The sequence below is a fragment of the Taudactylus pleione genome, unplaced genomic scaffold, assembly GCF_031769625.1.
Source record: "Taudactylus pleione unplaced genomic scaffold, aTauple2 ptg000004l, whole genome shotgun sequence".
NCBI classification, from domain to species: Eukaryota; Metazoa; Chordata; class Amphibia; order Anura; family Myobatrachidae; genus Taudactylus; species Taudactylus pleione.
In genome coordinates, this window is record NW_028284407.1 from 1,792,210 (window position 1) to 1,812,042 (window position 19,833).

The 19,833-nt window shown below is 44.7% G+C and overlaps 1 protein-coding gene across 2 annotated transcripts; it reads left to right on the forward strand.

Moving 5' to 3' along the window:
- The first annotated feature begins 1,659 nt into the window (after nt 1–1,659).
- GORASP2 (golgi reassembly stacking protein 2) lies at nt 1,660–18,155 on the forward strand. Of its 2 annotated transcripts, XM_088469786.1 has the most exons (11): nt 1,661–1,888; nt 2,583–2,671; nt 7,633–7,713; nt 9,881–10,084; nt 10,749–10,835; nt 11,473–11,603; nt 12,008–12,140; nt 12,811–12,934; nt 13,925–14,008; nt 16,694–16,804; nt 17,421–18,155. In XM_088469786.1, exons 2-11 carry the CDS (start codon nt 2,597–2,599, stop codon nt 17,663–17,665), a joined length of 1,275 nt encoding a protein of 424 aa, XP_088325912.1. In that variant the 5' UTR covers nt 1,661–1,888; nt 2,583–2,596; the 3' UTR covers nt 17,666–18,155. The 2 variants fall into 2 exon arrangements, with proteins under 2 accessions (XP_088325959.1, XP_088325912.1); XM_088469833.1 differs by lacking the exon at nt 2,583–2,671 and having other exon boundaries at nt 1,660–1,888.
- Nucleotides 18,156–19,833: the final 1,678 nt, after the last annotated feature.

Below are 19,833 nucleotides of genomic sequence, written 5' to 3' on the forward strand. Positions count from 1 at the left end.
AACAGGTTGATTCAAATGGACACAGACCAGCCTCCGACAGCTGGTTATCTCCGTTTTCCCGCCTCATGCAAATCTAGGCTGTTGGTTTTACAAAGTACATTTTGGTGCTTTAACTCTCTACGGTCCATAAGTTGAGAATGTATGTTGCGATCTTCACACCGATGATACCAGGAGGTTGTTGAGAAAGTGCAGATCAGTATAATATCAAACATGACTTACTTATCATGTATTAAACCTTAGCTACTAAATAACCTTTATTTCACAGCATTTGTAATAAATGAACAAAGCTTGAATCTTACACTTTAAACTATGGAACCTTTTACGTGAATGTGCAGGGTGTGAGTGTTAGGGGTTTTTGAAAAGACGCTGGTTAATTTGGGGCAGATGCGTACGCACGAAGCTAATAAACAGCGTTCGCATGCGGGGTATTATGCATTTGCTAATGTGCGATATGTTAACAGCGCAACTGTGTGTATCAATGTGTGTATGTGGTATGGTAAAAGATGAAATCGCCTGATGCTAATTATAGTATTGCTATATGTGCGTAAGTGTGAGTTTAGCTAAAATGGCGCTGGGCAGCCATTCACAAAATGTCGTCTTGCAGATCTCATTTTCAAGATGGTGTCTTGCAGCCAGTCGCAAGATGGCGTCGTTTCAATCTAATTTTAAGCTGATCTTGTCTCAGCCAATTATCCAGCTTCGACACAACCAAGCTTCACTAGTCACAGAGCAGAGTAAAACATACCTAAAATGGTGGCTGCCTTTTATACCCCCTAGATAAGCCCTCCCCTATTCACATTCCAGCAGATTCATCGTAACGGTTAAGTGCACAACCACTCGCTCGTTTACGATTTGTAATAGTGAAACAAAGTATCGGATCGAATGATCGTATGAAAAATCATACACCTTTTGAACACATCGTAAGTAAAATATCAAGGGAAACTTATATGACATATAGTACGTCTTTTTATCGCACCGTGTATGGCCCGCACTGAAGGCCTAATTCAGACCCGCTCGCAAGCGGGTCGATGGTGCCCTAATGCGCATGCGCACGACGGAGGGAGCTCCATCGTGCACATGCGCGAGACCCGCATAGCGACGCCTTTGGTGGGCGTGCTGCCCAGACGGAGGCGTTCCCCTGGGAACGCCTTCCGTCTGGAGCCGGCCCCACTGACATCACTAGTGATGTCAGTGGGAGTGCTTTTGGCTCTGATAGAGCCAAGAGCACTCCTGGGCTTGCAGCAGCGAGACCCTACCGCAGGGTCTCGTCGCAAGCCCGATGGTCGCGATGGTCTTGACCATCGTGACCATCTTTTTGGCCGCTCGCATAATCTGTGGGTGGTCACCCACAGCTATGCGAGTGGCCAGAAGGCCGCTCCATTTTTAGGTAGGAGAGCCCTGATTCAGAGCGAGCGCTCTGGTCAGAGCGTCCGGCTCTGAATCAGGCCCTGAGTCTGCACACAAGCCCCCTCCTCTCTTAAAATGCCCCTGGCTGTTAGGGTATGCTAAAACAGTGGCTGGGCATACTTGGGACGTGTAGTTCTACAGCAGCTGGACTGCCGCCCATTGCCTACTAATCCCTGCCCCTAGGGTTACATTGATGTCTGCAGTCAGTCAGGAAACCATAGAGCTGTGAACATCGATGCAGCCAGCGGCACTGTCCGGAGCGCCCAGGAGATGTCGCTGTGACGGGAGTGCCCCCGTGCTTACAGCGCTCTCCCAGCATCCTCCGGGGCTAGGCTACCAGTGTGCCACGTAACTAGCTGCTGCCGCTCAGTGTGCGCCCGTCACAGAGACCGGGGATCGCCGGCTGAGGGGGCGCGACATGGGGGGCTCGCAGAGCGTGGAGATCCCGGGAGGAGGCACAGAGGGCTATCATGTCCTGCGGGTATGTGCAATAGGCCGGGGGGACAGGCTGAGCTCTGCTGCAGGCCTTTCTGCTTCCCTGCCATAGAGTGCTAATTATCCTACTACTAATACTGCTGGTAATAATACTGCTGCCGGTAATAACACTGCTGCCGGTAATAATACCATTGCATCAGTATGTATGATGCGGGTTTAGATAATAGCACACTCATGCATAGCTGGGATGGGGATCATAGCCAGTACATGGCTTATTACATGGTACTGCTTCTATTGGTGTATCCAGGAAGCTGTTACATTGTTGCAAGTGTTGTAGCTCTGTATGGTACATATGAGCCTATTGCACCTTGCAGTAAGTAATGGGGAGCACTATGGCACTGTGACTTTGCAGTGTAAATGATCTGTGCATTGAATGGCATCAGCTGCAGAGCCCCTGAATGAATATTGCTGAAATGGAAGGAAGTGTGTGAAGTCAGGACAGCTGCTGAGAGTAATGAGAAGGAACGCAGGCTTGTATTACACCCCACATAATGATGGGCTGCACATGGTGATGATGAATTATAATCGCCTTTTAGTTCCAGTTATAGCTGCAGGTCCATAGACCTATTGACAGGGGTTTTAACACGTTCTTTAATTTGGGCCATGTTATGCGTGGATGGCCTATGTGTAATTAGTAGTGCACTGAGTTTATTGATGATTTCTCTCATTGCATTTCCCAGACACAAGTGGTTCTATGCAACGTGTTGTGCTCTCCCAGGCTGCACACATGACATTGTTCCGGTCACGTGATTCGTCACCACATTACGCAGTGAGGACTTTTGCTTTGTCTGCTGTTAACTAGCAAAATGCCAATCCGATTGGTATCATTCACAGCTCTGACAATAATGTCACCGGCTCAGCTTACAGTTGTTATACAGCAAATATGTCGCATGTGGCTAAAACCAGTATAACTAGCTATAATGAAGAGGGTTTATGAGGCAGATACCTAGAAAAGTTGTAGTTTTATTTCTTAAAAAAATAAATAACAAATTGTAATTGTCCATCCAACAATGTTACAGTTAACAGGCTGCTTCTCATGACTTATACATGCAGAAAAATAGAACAATGAGAATGAGCTGCCAGCGTGTCCACTTCCAGGTGGATGCAGGATCTATGGGTCTATATATCTCCTTTTCCATCCCCTCTCTATATTACGATTGTCTATTGTGACACAGGTGATTTGTAGATTTTACACTGCATTATATCTCCCGCTGTTTGGAATCATTTCTCTTATGAGGATTGATCTGTTTGATAAATCTGCAAACATCACCATCTGTGTAATCTCCCATTCATAGCAGGAAAGCCAGCTTTCTTCTACAGATTAGTGACTTTACATTCAGTTTGGTGGCTGACTACTTTTCCAGATGCCTATTGCAGGGTACGAAATATTCTAGTTCCAAAAACTACCTGTAACTGTCATTTTCAGATTATTTAAACCTCTATTTGCTCAATTGTATATTTACCTTCAGAGATCTAACAATCTGTCTACTTTAAAAAAAAAAAAAACCTCTTAAAACTTGACCACAGGATTTTGGCTACCATTCTCTTACATAGTTTATCTAATCAGTTTTGCCATAGAATACATCGTATATTAGTGTATTGTTCTCTACAGGCAATAGGATACTGGCTCCCTAATGTTCTGTCACAGGAAACATTGTTTTTGGGGTCATACAAGTAACAATGTTATTTTAGCAAGGTGTCAGGAGACATCACAAAAGATCACAGCACTGATATATTTTCCTGCTGGCCATACATTTTTATAACATCTGCTCAGAAGGGCTGTTTGTGACCCCTTGTCAGTCACCATTACTTTGGACAATGATTTGGGAGAGCTTCTTATTTAAGTTTATGGTTTATAACAACCTAATGCAAACAAAAATTATCGGAGGTTTCAGGACTTTCTAGTCATATGCAATATATGACTAGAAAGGCCTACAACCTCCGATGCTTTTTGTATGATATATTTAGCCATTAAAGGCAATCACTTGAACTGCTCATAATCCTCCTGATGCTGCAACCATCTAAACTAGACAACACTGGTCTTAAGATATTAATAGCAAAGTAGTATATAGTAGATGTCACTGAATTAATAATTGACTACAGTGGTGGACTAGGAAACAACACTGAATATATATTTGTTCAACATAAACTAACATCCCATTGTTTTCTTGAGCCCACATCTCCCATCTAAAGTGTCAGACGATAATTGTTGTGCTGTGGTGTCCCCAACACTTATGACGGATGTCGTGTCCAAAATGCAGTAGATTAACGGCATAAAGTGGCTAATCCCGTCTAACAGACGGGTACTATAAGGCGCCAAAAAGCCCTACTTTGGTTGGATTTCTGCTCGCACCTCGGGAGGCTGCGAGCAAAAATATGCAAAAAGTAGTGGGCGCCCGCAGCAATCGTGCCCAGTGGCACAAACAATGAAATGCCTCCCAACAGGCTATGGCCACCCAAAAAGGATTTAATGCCCTCTTTAATGTACAGTTTTGCCCAGAGTTTTTGAACATTGTTAATTGTACAACTAGAGAAAACATGAAGCGCCCCTACATGCACCAAACCTCAGCAATTTTACACAATTGAGACAATTGTGTCACCAAGACTATAGATCCAAAATGCGAAAAAGGATGACTACTATTAAACAAGTGCTAAAAGAACAAGTACTTGCTATGGGGTAGATGTTTCTCCAAGGATTCTCAATCCTAATTCTCTGTTCTTCCACAAGCAATATCTGCCTCAATGAAAAGAGAGAGAAAAACCACTATAGTGCATTAGGCCCCATCACCCAACCCCCCTCCCCCCCCCCGTTCAAGCCTCCTTAATTTATTAAACTCGAAAGACAGAAATGCATCTACAGACCCTCAAGTTGAGAAGTGAGTGGTCTCTCGCAGCCAATCTTGTCTATTGGAACAACAGTCCACACGGGCCCCATATGGCAATACACTTACAAACGGCGGAAGAAACTTTTGATCATGCCAATTGGGTTTACATGGGATCCTTCTCATATAATCATCAAAGGATAAAGCCTGGAAGATGAAACATTCTAGATAGTCTATTATTTTTTTTTTTTTTTTTCAAACAGTATACTTCACACAGATACAAAATAAGTGCAGACACACAAATCCTAAACATATATAGTCAGAACGCCTAGCAGAAATAGGTCTAAAATGAGCATTCAAAACACAAAGGTGGAGCGGGAAGTGATCAGACCCAGGTAAATCCCAACTGTCCGACACTCAGTCATTTAGGAAACCGGTGCTGGTGAATGCTCCTCCACCAACGTGTTTCGACCTCTGTGAGGTCTTTCTTAAGGTATGGAGGAGCTATTGGAATACCCAGTATTTATACTGGAAATAACTATCTCAACTGGAATTTCCACCAGTCAAAGTTAACAAAACAAAAATGCAATAAAATCAAGACTGAATCGAGACATAGATGTATGGCCCCCATGAGTCCCATTCAGTGTAAATCTTAGGGCTCCAGAGCGAAAGGGGTCAGTCGCTGATGTAATGGTGTAGAATTCACCCCCCTTGCAGCCCGATCTCACCCTGGACTTTGTGAGTCCGGCGGTACCGTAAGTGCAAGTGGTACTTATCTGCCGTCAAATTGTATGTTTCTATACAGCCACAAGTAATTTGATCGAGCCCTTAGTCTCTATTTTTGTTCCAGCTGTAGGTATGTGGAATAGTTTTGTACTTCTGAAGCAGTTTTGTGCAGTAAAGGGGTAATTCAGTTACTCGCAATTGGCACAAAGTGCCTCTGGAAAGGTCGGGCAAAGGCACTTTGGACCAATATATTTGCTAATGCTTCCTAATGCCTTTTATAGAGGCAGGCAGAAAAATTAGCAGCGACCGTCTGCTGTAATAGATGGTGTCCGTTTTGTCCCCTGCCTGTCACAGTAATAGAAGCGCGGTGACTTGGACGCACAAAGATATTCCGTCTGATGGGTGTGTTTCGGGAGTGTCACGGGTGTACCACAGGAGTGGCTGCAAACTCAGATGCTTAATCGCGTACATTGGAGGCCATATTCTGACAGAGATTCTGCACCTGGCATGGGGCTGATGCAGAACTCCATGGCACTGCCAAAGGTTGCGAAGGCAGATGCTGAAATTGGGCAGTCAGGCTGTATACCAGGAGAATGGCTTTTACTAGCATGAGCATAAAGATGCAGACGTGACTGCTGACCCTAAAGCAGACGTAGCAGCATGCGACTCAGAATTAGCCCCATTGGGGGCGATTCAATTCAGCGCCAGATGAATAGCGCCGGGGGAGTTGGTCCAGGAGCTTTTCAATTCAGCGCGCTGTTTAGTCTGACTCTTGCAAGTTAAATCGGGGGAATGGCGGTTCTCACAGCTTAACCTGGGTGTTTAGTCACGAGAACCGGCTTTCTCCGACTAAAGTGCCAGCTGCGAGGCTGTTAGCGACGCTCTAAGCTGGGAAACAGCCTCGCAGCCGGCATTTTAGTCAGATTTCTCCTTGCACCCTCAGGAGGGTGTGAGAAAAAATCATTTAGTCTACTTAACAGCGCGCTGATTTGGATAGCTCCATGACCAACTTCCGGCGCTATTCAACTTGCGCTGAATTGAATCGCCCCCATTGTTTTGGAAGTTGGTAAGTAAGCTAATGGGTTTAGTATCCGCATTACACATTTTACAATACTGCAAAGTTTTTTTGTTTTTTTGTCCCCCATATGGATTACATCATACCAAGAAAACGTTGTAGGTAAGTATTAGGAAAACTACACTACATGTTTTTTTTTCTCTTGTTGCCAAAATTTTTTGTGCTGCCTTTGACCCCAAGGATTTTGTCACCCATGTACTGGGATTATTTTGGAATTATTTGAGCCTATTTCCATTTCACTATCAGCATTGCTTATGCACACAAATTATACCATGTGTTTTTCATTCTACTTTGAATTTTCAGAAAATAATATTAACATAGAAAATAGCATTTGTTTGCTTATTTATTCCGGTAAGGCAAATAAAATCTATTTAAAATGGAAAAACTCGGACGAAAAGAGAAGTCAAAATTGGAGCTGCTAAAAGGCCAACATGAAATAAAGTGGGCCATCTTGGATAGACAGACTATCCATCACTATCCACATAGGGCCTTAATCAGCGATGTATGCCAAGTCGGTGTTTCGCAGGTCTGCGATTATCGGCCATCTGCTAATACATCTGGGTTATACTGTTGCATGCGTCAAGGTACTAGCCCCTCGCAGGCAGTATTTATTTGCATTTGACCTTTTTTTTTCCCCCAAAGTAAATAACCCAAGTTTGGCATCAGTTTAGGAGAGCAGTTTGAGTGTGACTAAAGTGGGGAGTTAGCAAGAAGAAGGAGAGAGCAGGTATATTATACTGTTGTTGACTGCCCCTGTTGTATATTATACTATTGTATACTGGATCACTCCAACAACTAATTTAGCCCCTACATTCTGTTCATTAATAAGGTAGACCATCACTACTGTTCTATAGAAATTGTCTCACTAAAATATCAGACTCCGCGCAGCCCGTTAGCCTGGTAGGAAGGTAAGTTAGATCTCTGGTTCCTCTTACAACTCCCAGAAGAGTCACAGCAAGAGCAAAGTGGACACTGGAAATTCATTACACATGTAACAAATTCTTCATTGGCATTTTAAAGATATTTTTGTTTTATACTATATCTTTTAAGTCTTTTTACATTACTTTTGACGTTCCCATGTTGATAACTTTTTTTTTTTCCTAATAGGTACAAGAAAATTCCCCTGGACACAGAGCCGGGCTGGAACCGTTCTTTGATTTTATTGTTTCTATTAATGGGCTGAGATTGGTAAGTAGTGAAACAGATATAGCAGGTATTGTGCGTGCTCTGTACAAAGCTCTATAACTATCTTTTATGTGACGTTTATGTTGTAGATGAAGGCTGTTGACTAGTAGTATAAATTTACTTAGAAAATAATGCTCAAACATTGGGGGTTTGTTAAATGCACATTTTTTTATGTTATGATGAGTATATAGAGGTGAAGTTATATTATTTGGACTCGCATATTGATTGGCGAATGCTGATATCGCAGTAACTTTTTGGTGGTGACCTCCATTCTAAGTCCTGTGTAGCAGAAACTGAGATCTAAGTGAAAATGTATTAAGCTTGGCATTAATATGTTAGTATATGTCCATAATGAAACTGCTGTGTAAACTTGGACGTTTGGCGGCCGTTGGCAATAACATTACGCTGGTTGGTATGCTCTGAATTAGTGCTAATTACCCTTGTTGCTGCAATATGCACCTTACGCAAATATATAAGCAGTTTAACTTCATTTGCGTAGAACGGTATGAAGGATGACAACTTCACTTGAAACCTAACTACCATTTTCTAGCAGCATAAATGCTCAGGCAAAGAAACGCTTGTAAATGACTACAAAATAATGAGCTAAAACCAGACCATGGTCGTGTCAACCGGTATGCAATCGGGAAGCCGACTGCCGTAATACCGGCAGCCGGCTTCCCAACTGTCATATCCCGGCGAGGGTGAAAATGCCGGGCGTCTAGATGTAGACGCCCGGCATTTCCCTGGTCTCCGGGAGACCGGCGCCCGGCATCCCGATCGTAGTGATGCCGGGCGCTGCGAGCGGACAGCCGCGGGGGGGAGGGTTAGGTTTAGGCCACCCGGGGGGGACTTAGGGTTAGGCACCCCCCAGGAGGGTTAGGGTTAGGCTAGGGGGAGGGAGGGTTAGGGTTAGGCTAGGGGGAGGGAGGGTTAGGGTTAGGCACCCCTGGGGGGGACTTAGGTTTAGGCAGCGGGGAAGGGGGAGGTTAGGGTTAGGCACTTAGAGGGGGGATCAGGGTTAGGCACTTGGGGGGGAGGTTAGGGCTAGGCACCCCTAAGGATGGTTAGGGTTAGGGGGGTTAGGTTAGTATATACTTAACTATCCACAATCGGGATTTCCAGCGCTGTCGGGCTTCTGCTGCCGGGAACTCTGCTGATGTCGGGCTGCCGGGAATCGAACCATGCGGCCGGCGGTATTTCATACCGATTCCGTGTTAACCATTATATCATTAGCTAGAATTGTCCCAGTATTCCATAATAAGGCTTGCTGCCTTCTGCCCAATGTGTCCATATATTTGGAGCTTGCAATGTTTTATTCTATGACAGCACTGTGATTAATAAATGTTTAAAGGACGTCACAGGTGTATGATGGTATAGTATGCACGGCAATCCTTACCTGAAGCTGCCCACCCTCTTTCTGCTTAACAAATGCACTGGAACAGAGGCCCTGATTCAGAGCCGGACGCTCTGACAGAGCGCTCGCTCTGAAACAGGGCCGTCCTTCTTAATTTTTAGAGCGGCCTCCCGGCTGCTCGTATAGCTGTGGGTGACCACCCACAGCTATAGCAAGTGGCCAGGAAGATGGTCGCGATGGTCAAGACCACCACGACCATCGGGCTTGCGACGAGACCCTTGTGGTAGGGTCTCGTTGCTGCAAGCCCTGGAGTGCTTTCGGCTCTATCGGAGCCGGAAGCACTCCCACTGACATCACTTGTGATGTCAGTGGGGCCGGCCCCAGACGGTAGGCGTTCCCATGGGAACGCCTCCGTCTGAGCAGCCACGCCCACCAAATGGGGCATGCTGTCACTCACCATCGACAGCACGCCCCCTTTGGTGCGGGACCTGGAGCGACGGCTTGCCCGTCGCTATCCGGGTCTCGCACATGCGAACGACGGAGCTTGCTCCGTCGTGCGCATGCGCACTGGGCCAACATCGACCCGCTTGCGAGTGCTCAGCGCTCGCGAGCGGGTCTGAATCAGGTCCAGAATCCATATCCAGTTTGTAGGATAACCTGCAGTGTGCATAGGGACTATCGGTGTGCAGCATCGGGCCAATTGCCCGATATACACTCCAATAACCTGTGGCGATAGTTACCCATTACAGGTTTGATGTTTGTCCTCTGTTGATAAAACTAATGTCGCTGTTTTTAAATCTGTGGCCTTTCCCTCAGAATAAGGACAATGACACACTAAAGGATCTGCTAAAAGCCAATGTTGAGAAGCCTGTAAAGATGGTGGTGTACAGCAGCAAGACGCTGGAATTGAGGGAGACGACGGTAACACCCAGCAACATGTGGGGAGGACAAGGTTTGCTGGGAGTCAGTATACGGTTCTGCAGCTTTGATGGAGCCAATGAGAATGTATGGCACGTGCTGGTAAGTGCTGCTTGGATCCAGCGTAAGACGTACTTTATAACTTTTAAAAGAAAACTATAATGTAATAATTACATGGGATGTAGATTGATGGGGACTCCTGTAGCGTAATAAATTGCTGCACTGCTTCACTACAAGATAATGGTGCAGTTATTATGAAAACAACTGAATAAAAATTGTCTACAATGTAATGTAATGCTAGATTCACAAATACAACACAGCGGACTTGGTTTCTGTTCTCTATTAATATCTAATGTACTTAGTTTCAATGTAATTACTAAAATGACAATAAACATTTGTGAATAGTATAATTAAATCTTTGTCCGCCTTTTATAGGCTTCTTTTTAAGGGTATCTGTAAGTACTCCCCTTTATCCTTCCTGTCACTGTTTGCTGTATAAGCTGTAATAGAGTTTATATATCCCTTTACCTGCTGAAGCAGTGGAGGTAAGGCTGAAGTCACAGGTCCCGCCGGTGCGGATGTAACGGCTGTATACTTGCTATAAGAAATTGACCCAGCAAACTTAGAGTATATGTTTCCAAACAGGGCATTTGTGTCTCGTTTGCATAATAATCCTTTTAACAGAGAAGATTTCTTCAGTTTCTGGTGTATAGAATTTACTCTTGAACTTTGTTCATCGATCCCTTCATTTCTTTGCTTATTCCAGGAGGTAGAGCCGAACTCACCTGCAGCATTAGCTGGGTTGAGACCGCACACAGACTACATCATTGGAGCAGACACTGTAATGAATGAGGTAACGTGCGTTGTTATTATTATAGCTATGAACATTAAATTGATTTGGGTTTTTGCTCAAGTACGCAAGTTACTGTTTAATAATGAAAGGACATACATGTATGGCTCAAATAATATTTCCATTTAGTTATTTTTTTAATCCTAATTTAAATTTAAAAGAATACATATAATACATAATCTGTTCAAGGACAGTTGCTGGATAGACTGCTAATCCTTTTTCTCCCTGTAGTGCATGTTATACAATGTTTCTTTATCGGTCCTTGGTTCTTCATTAAATGACTTGGTAGAGGGTGGAATCAGAGGAGGTTGAAGCAGGACTGGTATACACTGAGATCGGTGGAAGATACTCATTCCCAGTTTTAGGAATGTTTATTAGGGCATAGCTTCCCAAACGCGGTCCTCAAGGCTCCCCAGCAGATCAGGTTTTAGCGATATCCATGATTAAGCACGGGTGGTTAAATCAAAATTACTGAGGTACTAATTAAATCACCTGTGCTCAAGCATGGATATATCTAAAACCTGAACTGTTGGGGAGCCTTGAGGACCGTGATTGGGAACCTCTGGATTAGGGACATCTGCTAAATCCGTAAGTCTTATTGTTACATGCTGTGTACTAATTTAAGATTATTGCATTTTAGTCAGAAGATCTGTTCTCCCTCATTGAGACACATGAAGGAAAGCCTTTAAAACTGTATGTTTACAACACGGACACAGACAACTGTAGGGAGGTGGTCATTACACCAAACTCTGCATGGGGAGGAGAAGGCAGGTAAGAGGATTGGTGACTATTGACAGCCTGGTTGTTTGTGCCTCGCTATAGAACCCTTAATGCGTGAAGTGGTAAGCTCAGCTCCCATCGCTTAATTTCGTCGTCATAATTTCATTTAGTGCTGGGACTTTCAAAGGGAAAGAGACTGGTAGGGTGACGCTGGTGAAAGCTTCTACACTGATGGGCCCACTCTGACAATTACCCTATTTGTTTTGTTTATTCATTGATTTCTAATGTTGGTAATTGATTTTAGTGATTCCTGTCTGAGCTGTCAGTGCCTTAGATTTGTGGATAATCTTAGTCACAGTATTCTCTTTCCAATCGCCGTGTCTTGGCAGCTTTGTAGCTTGGGTCTTGTTGGATCTTTTCCCTCCTAACCTGAAGTTGCATATCCTTCTGTACAGCTTAGGATGTGGTATTGGTTACGGCTACCTTCATCGGATACCTACACGGCCATTCGAAGAGGGGAAGAAAATCTCTATGCCCGGACAACTTCCAGGGGCACCAGTGAGTCCTTTGAAAGATGGCTTTACAGAGGTTTGTATTTACCATAGCCATATAGAAAATAGAAACACATCTGGTTCATGAATTATAAAATAGTGGAACAGAACATGTTGTATGTCTCAGTTAGGGGATGTATAAGCATTCAGTGCAATGTGTATTTCTTCCTGGCGATCCACTTACTAATGTACTTGAAGCCATTGAGCAAAAAATTAATATTCTATCCTAGCATCAACCATGCTTACAGTATTACACATAGGAAGTAATATGCTATTTTCTTATGTATTGGATTAGTTTAAACTATAATATCAGCCCAGGGAGTAAGCTAATAGTGACTATTGGGGCACTCAGTGCACTGGTGTAAGCCTCACTAGATGCCCCGTTAATATAGAGGTTTTGGCAAGGAGGCAGAACCATGGTAGGTCCACATGCCAAAGGACCCCATGCCTTTCCAAGGCCGCTTGATATAAAGCCTAAACCATGTGTATTGCCATATATAGTTTTATTAGTGACTATACCATACAGAATACTTATTTGGTTATTATCTCTGATGATTGTTTTATTTGAATGTAGGAACTAAAATACTATGCAGTTATTTATAAATTTTGATGTGAATTGTACATTTAGTGTAATGTTTGACCTATAGCACCTATTGCTGTGTGCATGGGAAGAGAACCCAGATTTCAGGTATTATTTCCTCATCTAGGTCCAGTTGTCGTCTGTAAATTCTCTGCCTACGTTACCTGTTGGAACCCCCGGAATTGAAGCAAGTCTGGCCGGACTATCTCTCAACTCCAATTCACCTGCAGTCACTAGTGCCCTTAACTCAGGTATTGTATTGTTAACACGCTAGTTCTCTGATTGCTTGCTTGTTACTTTAGTCCTGTGTACATTTGAATGCTCTAGCTGGTTACAGGTTACTCTAGTCCTGTGTACATACTAATGCTCTGACTGACTGGTTACAGGTAACTCTAGTCCTGTGTACATTCTAATGCTGACTGGTTACAGGTTGTCCTGTGTACATTCTTATCCTCTGACTGACTGGTTACAGGTAACTCTAGTCCTGTGTACATTCTAATGCTGACTGGTTACAGGTTGTCCTGTGTACATTCTTATCCTCTGACTGACTGGTTACAGGTAACTCTAGTCCTGTGTACATTCTAATGCTGACTGGTTACAGGTTGTCCTGTGTACATTCTTATCCTCTGACTGACTGGTTACAGATAACTCTAGTCCTGTGTACATTCGAATGCTCTAACTGGTCAGAGTTTACTCTAGACCTGTGTACATTTTAATGATCTGGTTGGGTACAGGTTACTCTAGTCCTGTGTACATTCTAATGCTATAACTGGTTACAGGTTACTCTAGTCCTGTGAACTTTCTAATGCTCTGGCTGGTTATAGGTTGGTTTAGCCTTTCTAATAGAACACCTTGAGTATAGTCTGGGTACATTCCAATGCTGTGACTTTGTATAACTTGCTTTAGGCCTGTGAATGCTGTAATGCTCTGGTTATATGTTAAGGTATGTGTATGCATAGGACTAAATTTAAATAGTAAATTCTTCTACGCAAAGCTTAATTGCAACCAACTATGTCCCCTCCTAGTAACTTTTACATGTAAAGACACTGGAAATAGTAGACTGAATTTTGTTTGGGTATTGTAATTGTAAAAGTAGGCTTTTTGAGACATACCATGAATGTGAGAATTTAAATCAAAGCATTATCCTGTATAACTAGATTGCTCTCACATTGGATAATCTTTTTTTTGGTCATGAAGAATTGACAAATAGAAAAGTAATAGGTGTATCTCTTCTTTTCCAGGTTTACAAACCGTACCTGTATTAACTCCACAAATTAATCATTCCCTCGCACCTGTTCCTTTAAACCCAGCAGTTTCGCTACCAGGTAATTATCATAAAAGACTAATATGTAACATTACGTGTGCAGAGAATGTCTATTTCAGAACGTTTAGTGAAAACCCTTAGTAATTTCACTATCCATTTCCCCCCTGTCTGAGTGATGTTTGCTTTACCAATACCAGATTGCCTCTTCATTCATTTATTTGTATTGTCTTTATAATAAAATAATTTTTTGTTGAACATGGGTGCATGTCATACACACATTCTAATGCTCTGATATTAGTCCTCTGGATATAATCGGATTCTATTCCTCTGGACATAATAATGCTCTGATATTAGTCCTCTGGATATAATCGGATTCTATTCCTTTGGACATAATAATGCTCTGATATTAGTCCTCTGGATATAATCGGATTCTATTCCTCTGGATAAAATAATGCTCGGATTCTAGTCTCCTGGATAAAATAATGCTCGGATTCTATTCTCCTGGATATAATAATGCTCAGATTCTAGTCTCCTGGATATAATAATGCTCTGATTCTAGTCTGCTGGATATAATAATGCTCAGATTCTAGTCCCCTGGATGAAATGATGCTCGTATTCTAATCCTCGGGATAGTTACAATGCACTGGTTACAGGATACTTTCTTCTCATTCTACAGCTGTTACAACTGTTATAATGCTCTGATTCTAGTGCCGTGACTGTTGTAATGTTCTGGTAACCGGTTACTTTGTGTTAATGCCCTGATTCTAGTGCTGGGATGTTTTTATTATTATCCTTTATTTATATGGCGCCAGTATATAAAAGAGAACCGTGCAAACATAACAAGAAAAAGACTTATGCTGGGTACACGCTTAACGACATTTTGAACGATTTGCCCGATTCGGACGGATCGAAACGTCAAATCGTCAAGTGTGTACCCATTGTGTCGGCTGTTGCACGCTCTCGTGGGGTCGTCAGCCACACCGCCAGGTCTGCCCTACATGCAGCTCAATCTGACAATGCGACTGACGACCCCATGCAGTGGGATGCTGCAAGGGCCAACATATCGGGCGGGCGGGCCACAGATCATCTGTTTACTGGCTGCCCAATATGTTGGCTCGTTGTGGGGGAGGTCGTCGGTCACATCGCTGGATACCCACATTGTTTAGTGTGTACCCACAAAACATTGTAGAACGTAGGATAAAGGTTATAAATATATTGCGTCATATGCAGCCACAGTACCCACAAATGTAGCACTGTGTGAGCCCAAAGGTTCAGTGCCGCTGTTGGTAAAGGGATGATGATAGCGTAAGTCATTGAAGCAAAAGCACAAAACTGATGAGTCCTGCCCATTAGAGCTTACAATCTATAGGGCAGGGGCAGGCTGACAAAGGAGAGATGCTGAGTGAGGAGGATAGAGCAGTGGGTTAGGATGAGAGCAGGAATGTTTTATTAAATACAGGTGTTTTAAGAGCCCGCTTGGTGAGGTGGCGAGTCTGATAGGTGGGGAGCCGCATGGGCAAAGCCTTGGAGGTGGGAGTGGAAGGAGGTAATCCGCTGGAAGAAGAGATGGCAGCTGTTGGCAGAGCAAAGTGGGGTGGGCGGGAGTGTGGAGGGCGATGCAATTGGAGCTGTTGGGGGTAAGTGATTGGGTGAGGCTTTATAGGAGAGATTGAGGAGTTTGATATGGTTTCTGAAGGGTTAGGAGAGCCAGTGAAGGGCCTAGTGTAGAAGAGGTGGTGGTGGTGATAAGCTGAGCAGCAGCATTGAAGACAGATATTGGGTGGGGGTTTACAGTAGTCCAGAGATGAGTGGATGTGGGTCTTTGTTGTCTTCAGGGAGAGTGAGGTTCTGATCAAAGGTGGTAAGTGGCAAGACTGGGTGAGGGACTGAAATGTGGGGTTTGAAGGAGAGGTTGGAGTCCAGGATAACTCCAAGACAGCAGACTTATAGGATAAAAGAGATGGTGAGGTTGTCGATGGATAGTGAAATCAAGGGATGTGAGGGCTCTAGAGTGTGAGACGACTGAGCTCAGTCTAAGACATGTTAAGTTTATTAAAGTTCTGGGACATAAAGGAGGAAATAGACTGCTATGAATGTTGTAATGCACTGATTCTACTGCTATGAATGTTGTAATGCACTGATTCTACTGCTATGAATGTTGTGATGCACTGATATTACAGCTCTGTATGTTTTAGTGTACTGATGCTACAGCTGTGAATGGCGTGACGCGCTGACTCCCCGGCTGTGAATGGCGTGACGCGCTGACTCCCCGGCTGTGAATGGCGTGACGCGCTGACTCCCCGGCTGTGAATGGCGTGACGCGCTGACTCCCCGGCTGTGAATGGCGTGACGCGCTGACTCCCCGGCTGTGAATGGCGTGACGCGCTGACTCCCCGGCTGTGAATGGCGTGACGCGCTGACTCCCCGGCTGTGAATGGCGTGACGCGCTGACTCCCCGGCTGTGAATGGCGTGACGCGCTGACTCCCCGGCTGTGAATGGCGTGACGCGCTGACTCCCCGGCTGTGAATGGCGTGACGCCCCTTCTGCCGACAAGACGTATATAACCCGTTAAAATCTATCGCTCCATCTATGTATGTAACTGTTGATATTGTGTGCATTGTCATGACTGCTGTACGATCTGCTTCAAAGTGCCCTTTGATACATACAGAGAAGTGTCCAAACTGTGCGATTTGTTTGTAAACTATCAATGGGAATATGTTTAACTCTCCTTTCTTGTTACTAAAGGTCTCATGCCGCTATCCACTGGACTACCTACATTACAGAATATACCCAACCTTAACTTGCCTGCTCCCCATCTAATTCCCAGACCTGGCTTCCCGGACCTGACGCACAATGGTATGTTGCCATTCGTTTTTTAGGACTTCATGGGGATGCAGCCTATATCATTTCTGACCAAGTATGCATGGACCCAGTATATCTGTTCAGCAAAATACAAGTGGTTGTTACACTGTTTATAGGTCACTTTGGCTTCCCCCTTTGGAAACGAATGCTAATAAGTCTCTCTGAATAACTGCTGAATCTCAGTGGGGCTGCCATGCAGGCGCTTACAGAGGCTCGCCTGATTACTGATTAACCAGCTACAAACAACTTTATTTGTATTTCTCAGTGTCGGGCAGGCTGGAAACAGGTTGTGAGTACGTAGATGTTTTCTCTCCACACAAGCCCTGTCCTGCTGTAAACACTCTGTGTGTAAGATGTTGACTTATAAGGCTACAATGCTTGTAAAGGGTCCTGACCAGATGCTTATTTGCCCAAAGCAATTAAAGTATGATGTAGTGAACATTTTTACTAAGTAGCGAATATATTCGAATGTTTTCTGTGTGGCATTTCCTACAAAATGTATATTTATTATCATTTACTTATACAGCGCTAGCAAACTGTTGCATTTTACAAACAATCAGCTTTTATTGTATTCTAATTATTTTTACTGCACTAATTCTTTTTATTATAGTGTCGAGCTTGCCGCCTATTGGTCCATTGCCACCGCTGAACCTGGCAGGACTACCTCCCCTCTCAGTAACGCCTCAGTTTTCCACATTTCCCCTGGCACCTATCGCAGCTGACCTAGTCCCTTCACTGCTGGAGCACACCCCTGCACCCCCCACAGATAACGGGACATCACCAGCTGAAGACCTCCCTGCCACAGCGAAAGTTACAGTCAGCACCGCCGGAGCAGCAGTCTCCGAGTCCTCGTAACAGGGATCAGGCTGGCTTTGTGTATTTATTTAGCCTCAGAATGTGTTTCAAAATGCCGAACACTAGTTTCATACTAGTATGTACTTATGTAGGAGAACTGTAAATAAAGAGAAATCTAGCTATGAAGAAATAAGGTCAGTGATGGTGGAAATTACAGATGAGGGGAAATGCCAAACTCTTACGTGGATGTAAATTATTTTAGCGTATAAGAATTTCCAGCCAAAATGTCTTTAATAAAAACCAGTTACAGCACATGCACTCTCAATGTGGGTATGGTTTTCTGTCTCCCCCTGATCTTTCATCCGCTCCAGTGCTTGCCGAGCCCCTTTATAATTGCTGTACGTCAGTCACATTTGAACAGCTTCTTTGTTCTAGAACGTTTCTGTAAGCGGCATTCAGGACGAAAGATCTGAAAAGAGAATGTTATTGGCTTAAATAAAAGGAAGTAAGATCTGCATTTTACATACAGCAATAAATTACTGGAATTTTACACTATCTTGTGGCCATTTAATTTCTTTTTATGTGCAAACAAATGTATGCAATCTCTGTATGCAACTTATACAATTTTCAACTATAATATGGTTGTCATTAACAGACAGATTCTCCTAGAGAGGAGAACCACTCATTACCGAGTTGGAGGGGGAGAGATTGTTCTGTTCAGAAATAAGCGGCTCGGTTTTGGCTATGGTCTTCCCACCAAGTTCAGATCGGAGAACGAGGACCTCTCGAGGGCATCTAGTTTATACTTGATCCAAAACACTTGAAGCGAGGTTTCTGCAAAGATGATGCGTGTCCTCATTTTAGGGATGGCCATTGCAGCATGCTCAGCAATGACGTAGCTATGGCAGGGTAACCATTCTATTGTGGATTGGTGCGCGCGCTCAGTGGAAGCAGTACATTTGCGCAATGGAAAATGTGAATGGACTTCGTTAAATGAGCATCGGAAACAAGCATGCAATGGTGGCAACCATCACAATCCCGGCATCAAATGGAAAATACATTTGCATTGAATCAGGAACATTGATGGTTGCTAACCGTCTGTTTCCGATGTCCATCCCTACATTCTCAGAGCCAAACTGGAGAGAAAATCCGAGCTAGAACCAAGCCACTCATCTCTATTTTTTTTTAGAGTCTATCTGGTCGTCTCTACTCTTATAGAGTGCAAATGTGGCCTGTGTTACATAGGACGAACATTGAGCTCTAAAAACAAGACACTCAAAGCATTTACGCAATATTAAAAAAAGGTTTAGACATGCAAACACACTTTCTACTTCAGGGTCCATAGGGTATCCACAGGATACCTTGGGGTATAGGTGTGACGTCAGTCGCAGGGCACCAAAGAGTTAAGCTTTCAGCCTCCCAGGATGCACTAGGTCCCCCTCCTATACCCCGCCCCCGGGCCAAGGCACCTCAGTTTAGTTTGGTGCCCGGCCGGAGTCGGGTGCACCTGTTGGAGTGGGGGCTAGAAGAGCCCCTGAAGCTTTTTCTTCATGCAGCTGTGGCTGCACATCTGGATGAACAGCATGGACTGTCAGTCCTGACGTCCATGCTGTCTTCCCTACACCCCGCCGGTACCAGAACGCCGGTACTGATCCGGGGATGCTGGTGGGCGTCTGGGGTCACAGCTAGCGGTGACCCCAGATGCTCCGGACCATGGCCGGATTCAAGGGGGACAGAGGTAAGCAGCGGGGTCCCGCGGTGGGTCCCCGCTGATCACATGGTCCTAAGTCCCCAGGCAGGGGGCTCCCTGGGGACTGGCTGCAGCGTGGAGCCAGGCGACCAACCTGCGCTTCCACTACCCCCTGGGACAGCGGACCGCAGCAGAGCGGTAGCGCTGCGGCGTCCCAGGGGTTAAATGCATGCCAGGGGAGCGCGCCTTCCCTGTCTCACAGCCGGCGCCTCCCCCGCTGCACACAGCCCTCTCTGCATGCTGCCGACTGGTCCTGTGGCAGCGCTCCTCCCCCAGGCCAGCCTCCTCTCTGCTCCTCGGCGGCCATCTTCTCCAGAACGCATGGTGAACGCTGCTGGAAGCGCTGGACGGAAGCATCGTGGTCTGGGTCCCCCCGCATACCTCTCCTCCGCTGTGGCTCAGGTCTGTGTATGCAGCGCTGTGTCCTACCAGGCCCTGTGTCTGTGTAGTTGAGTAATCAGCGCTGTTAGTGCAGGAA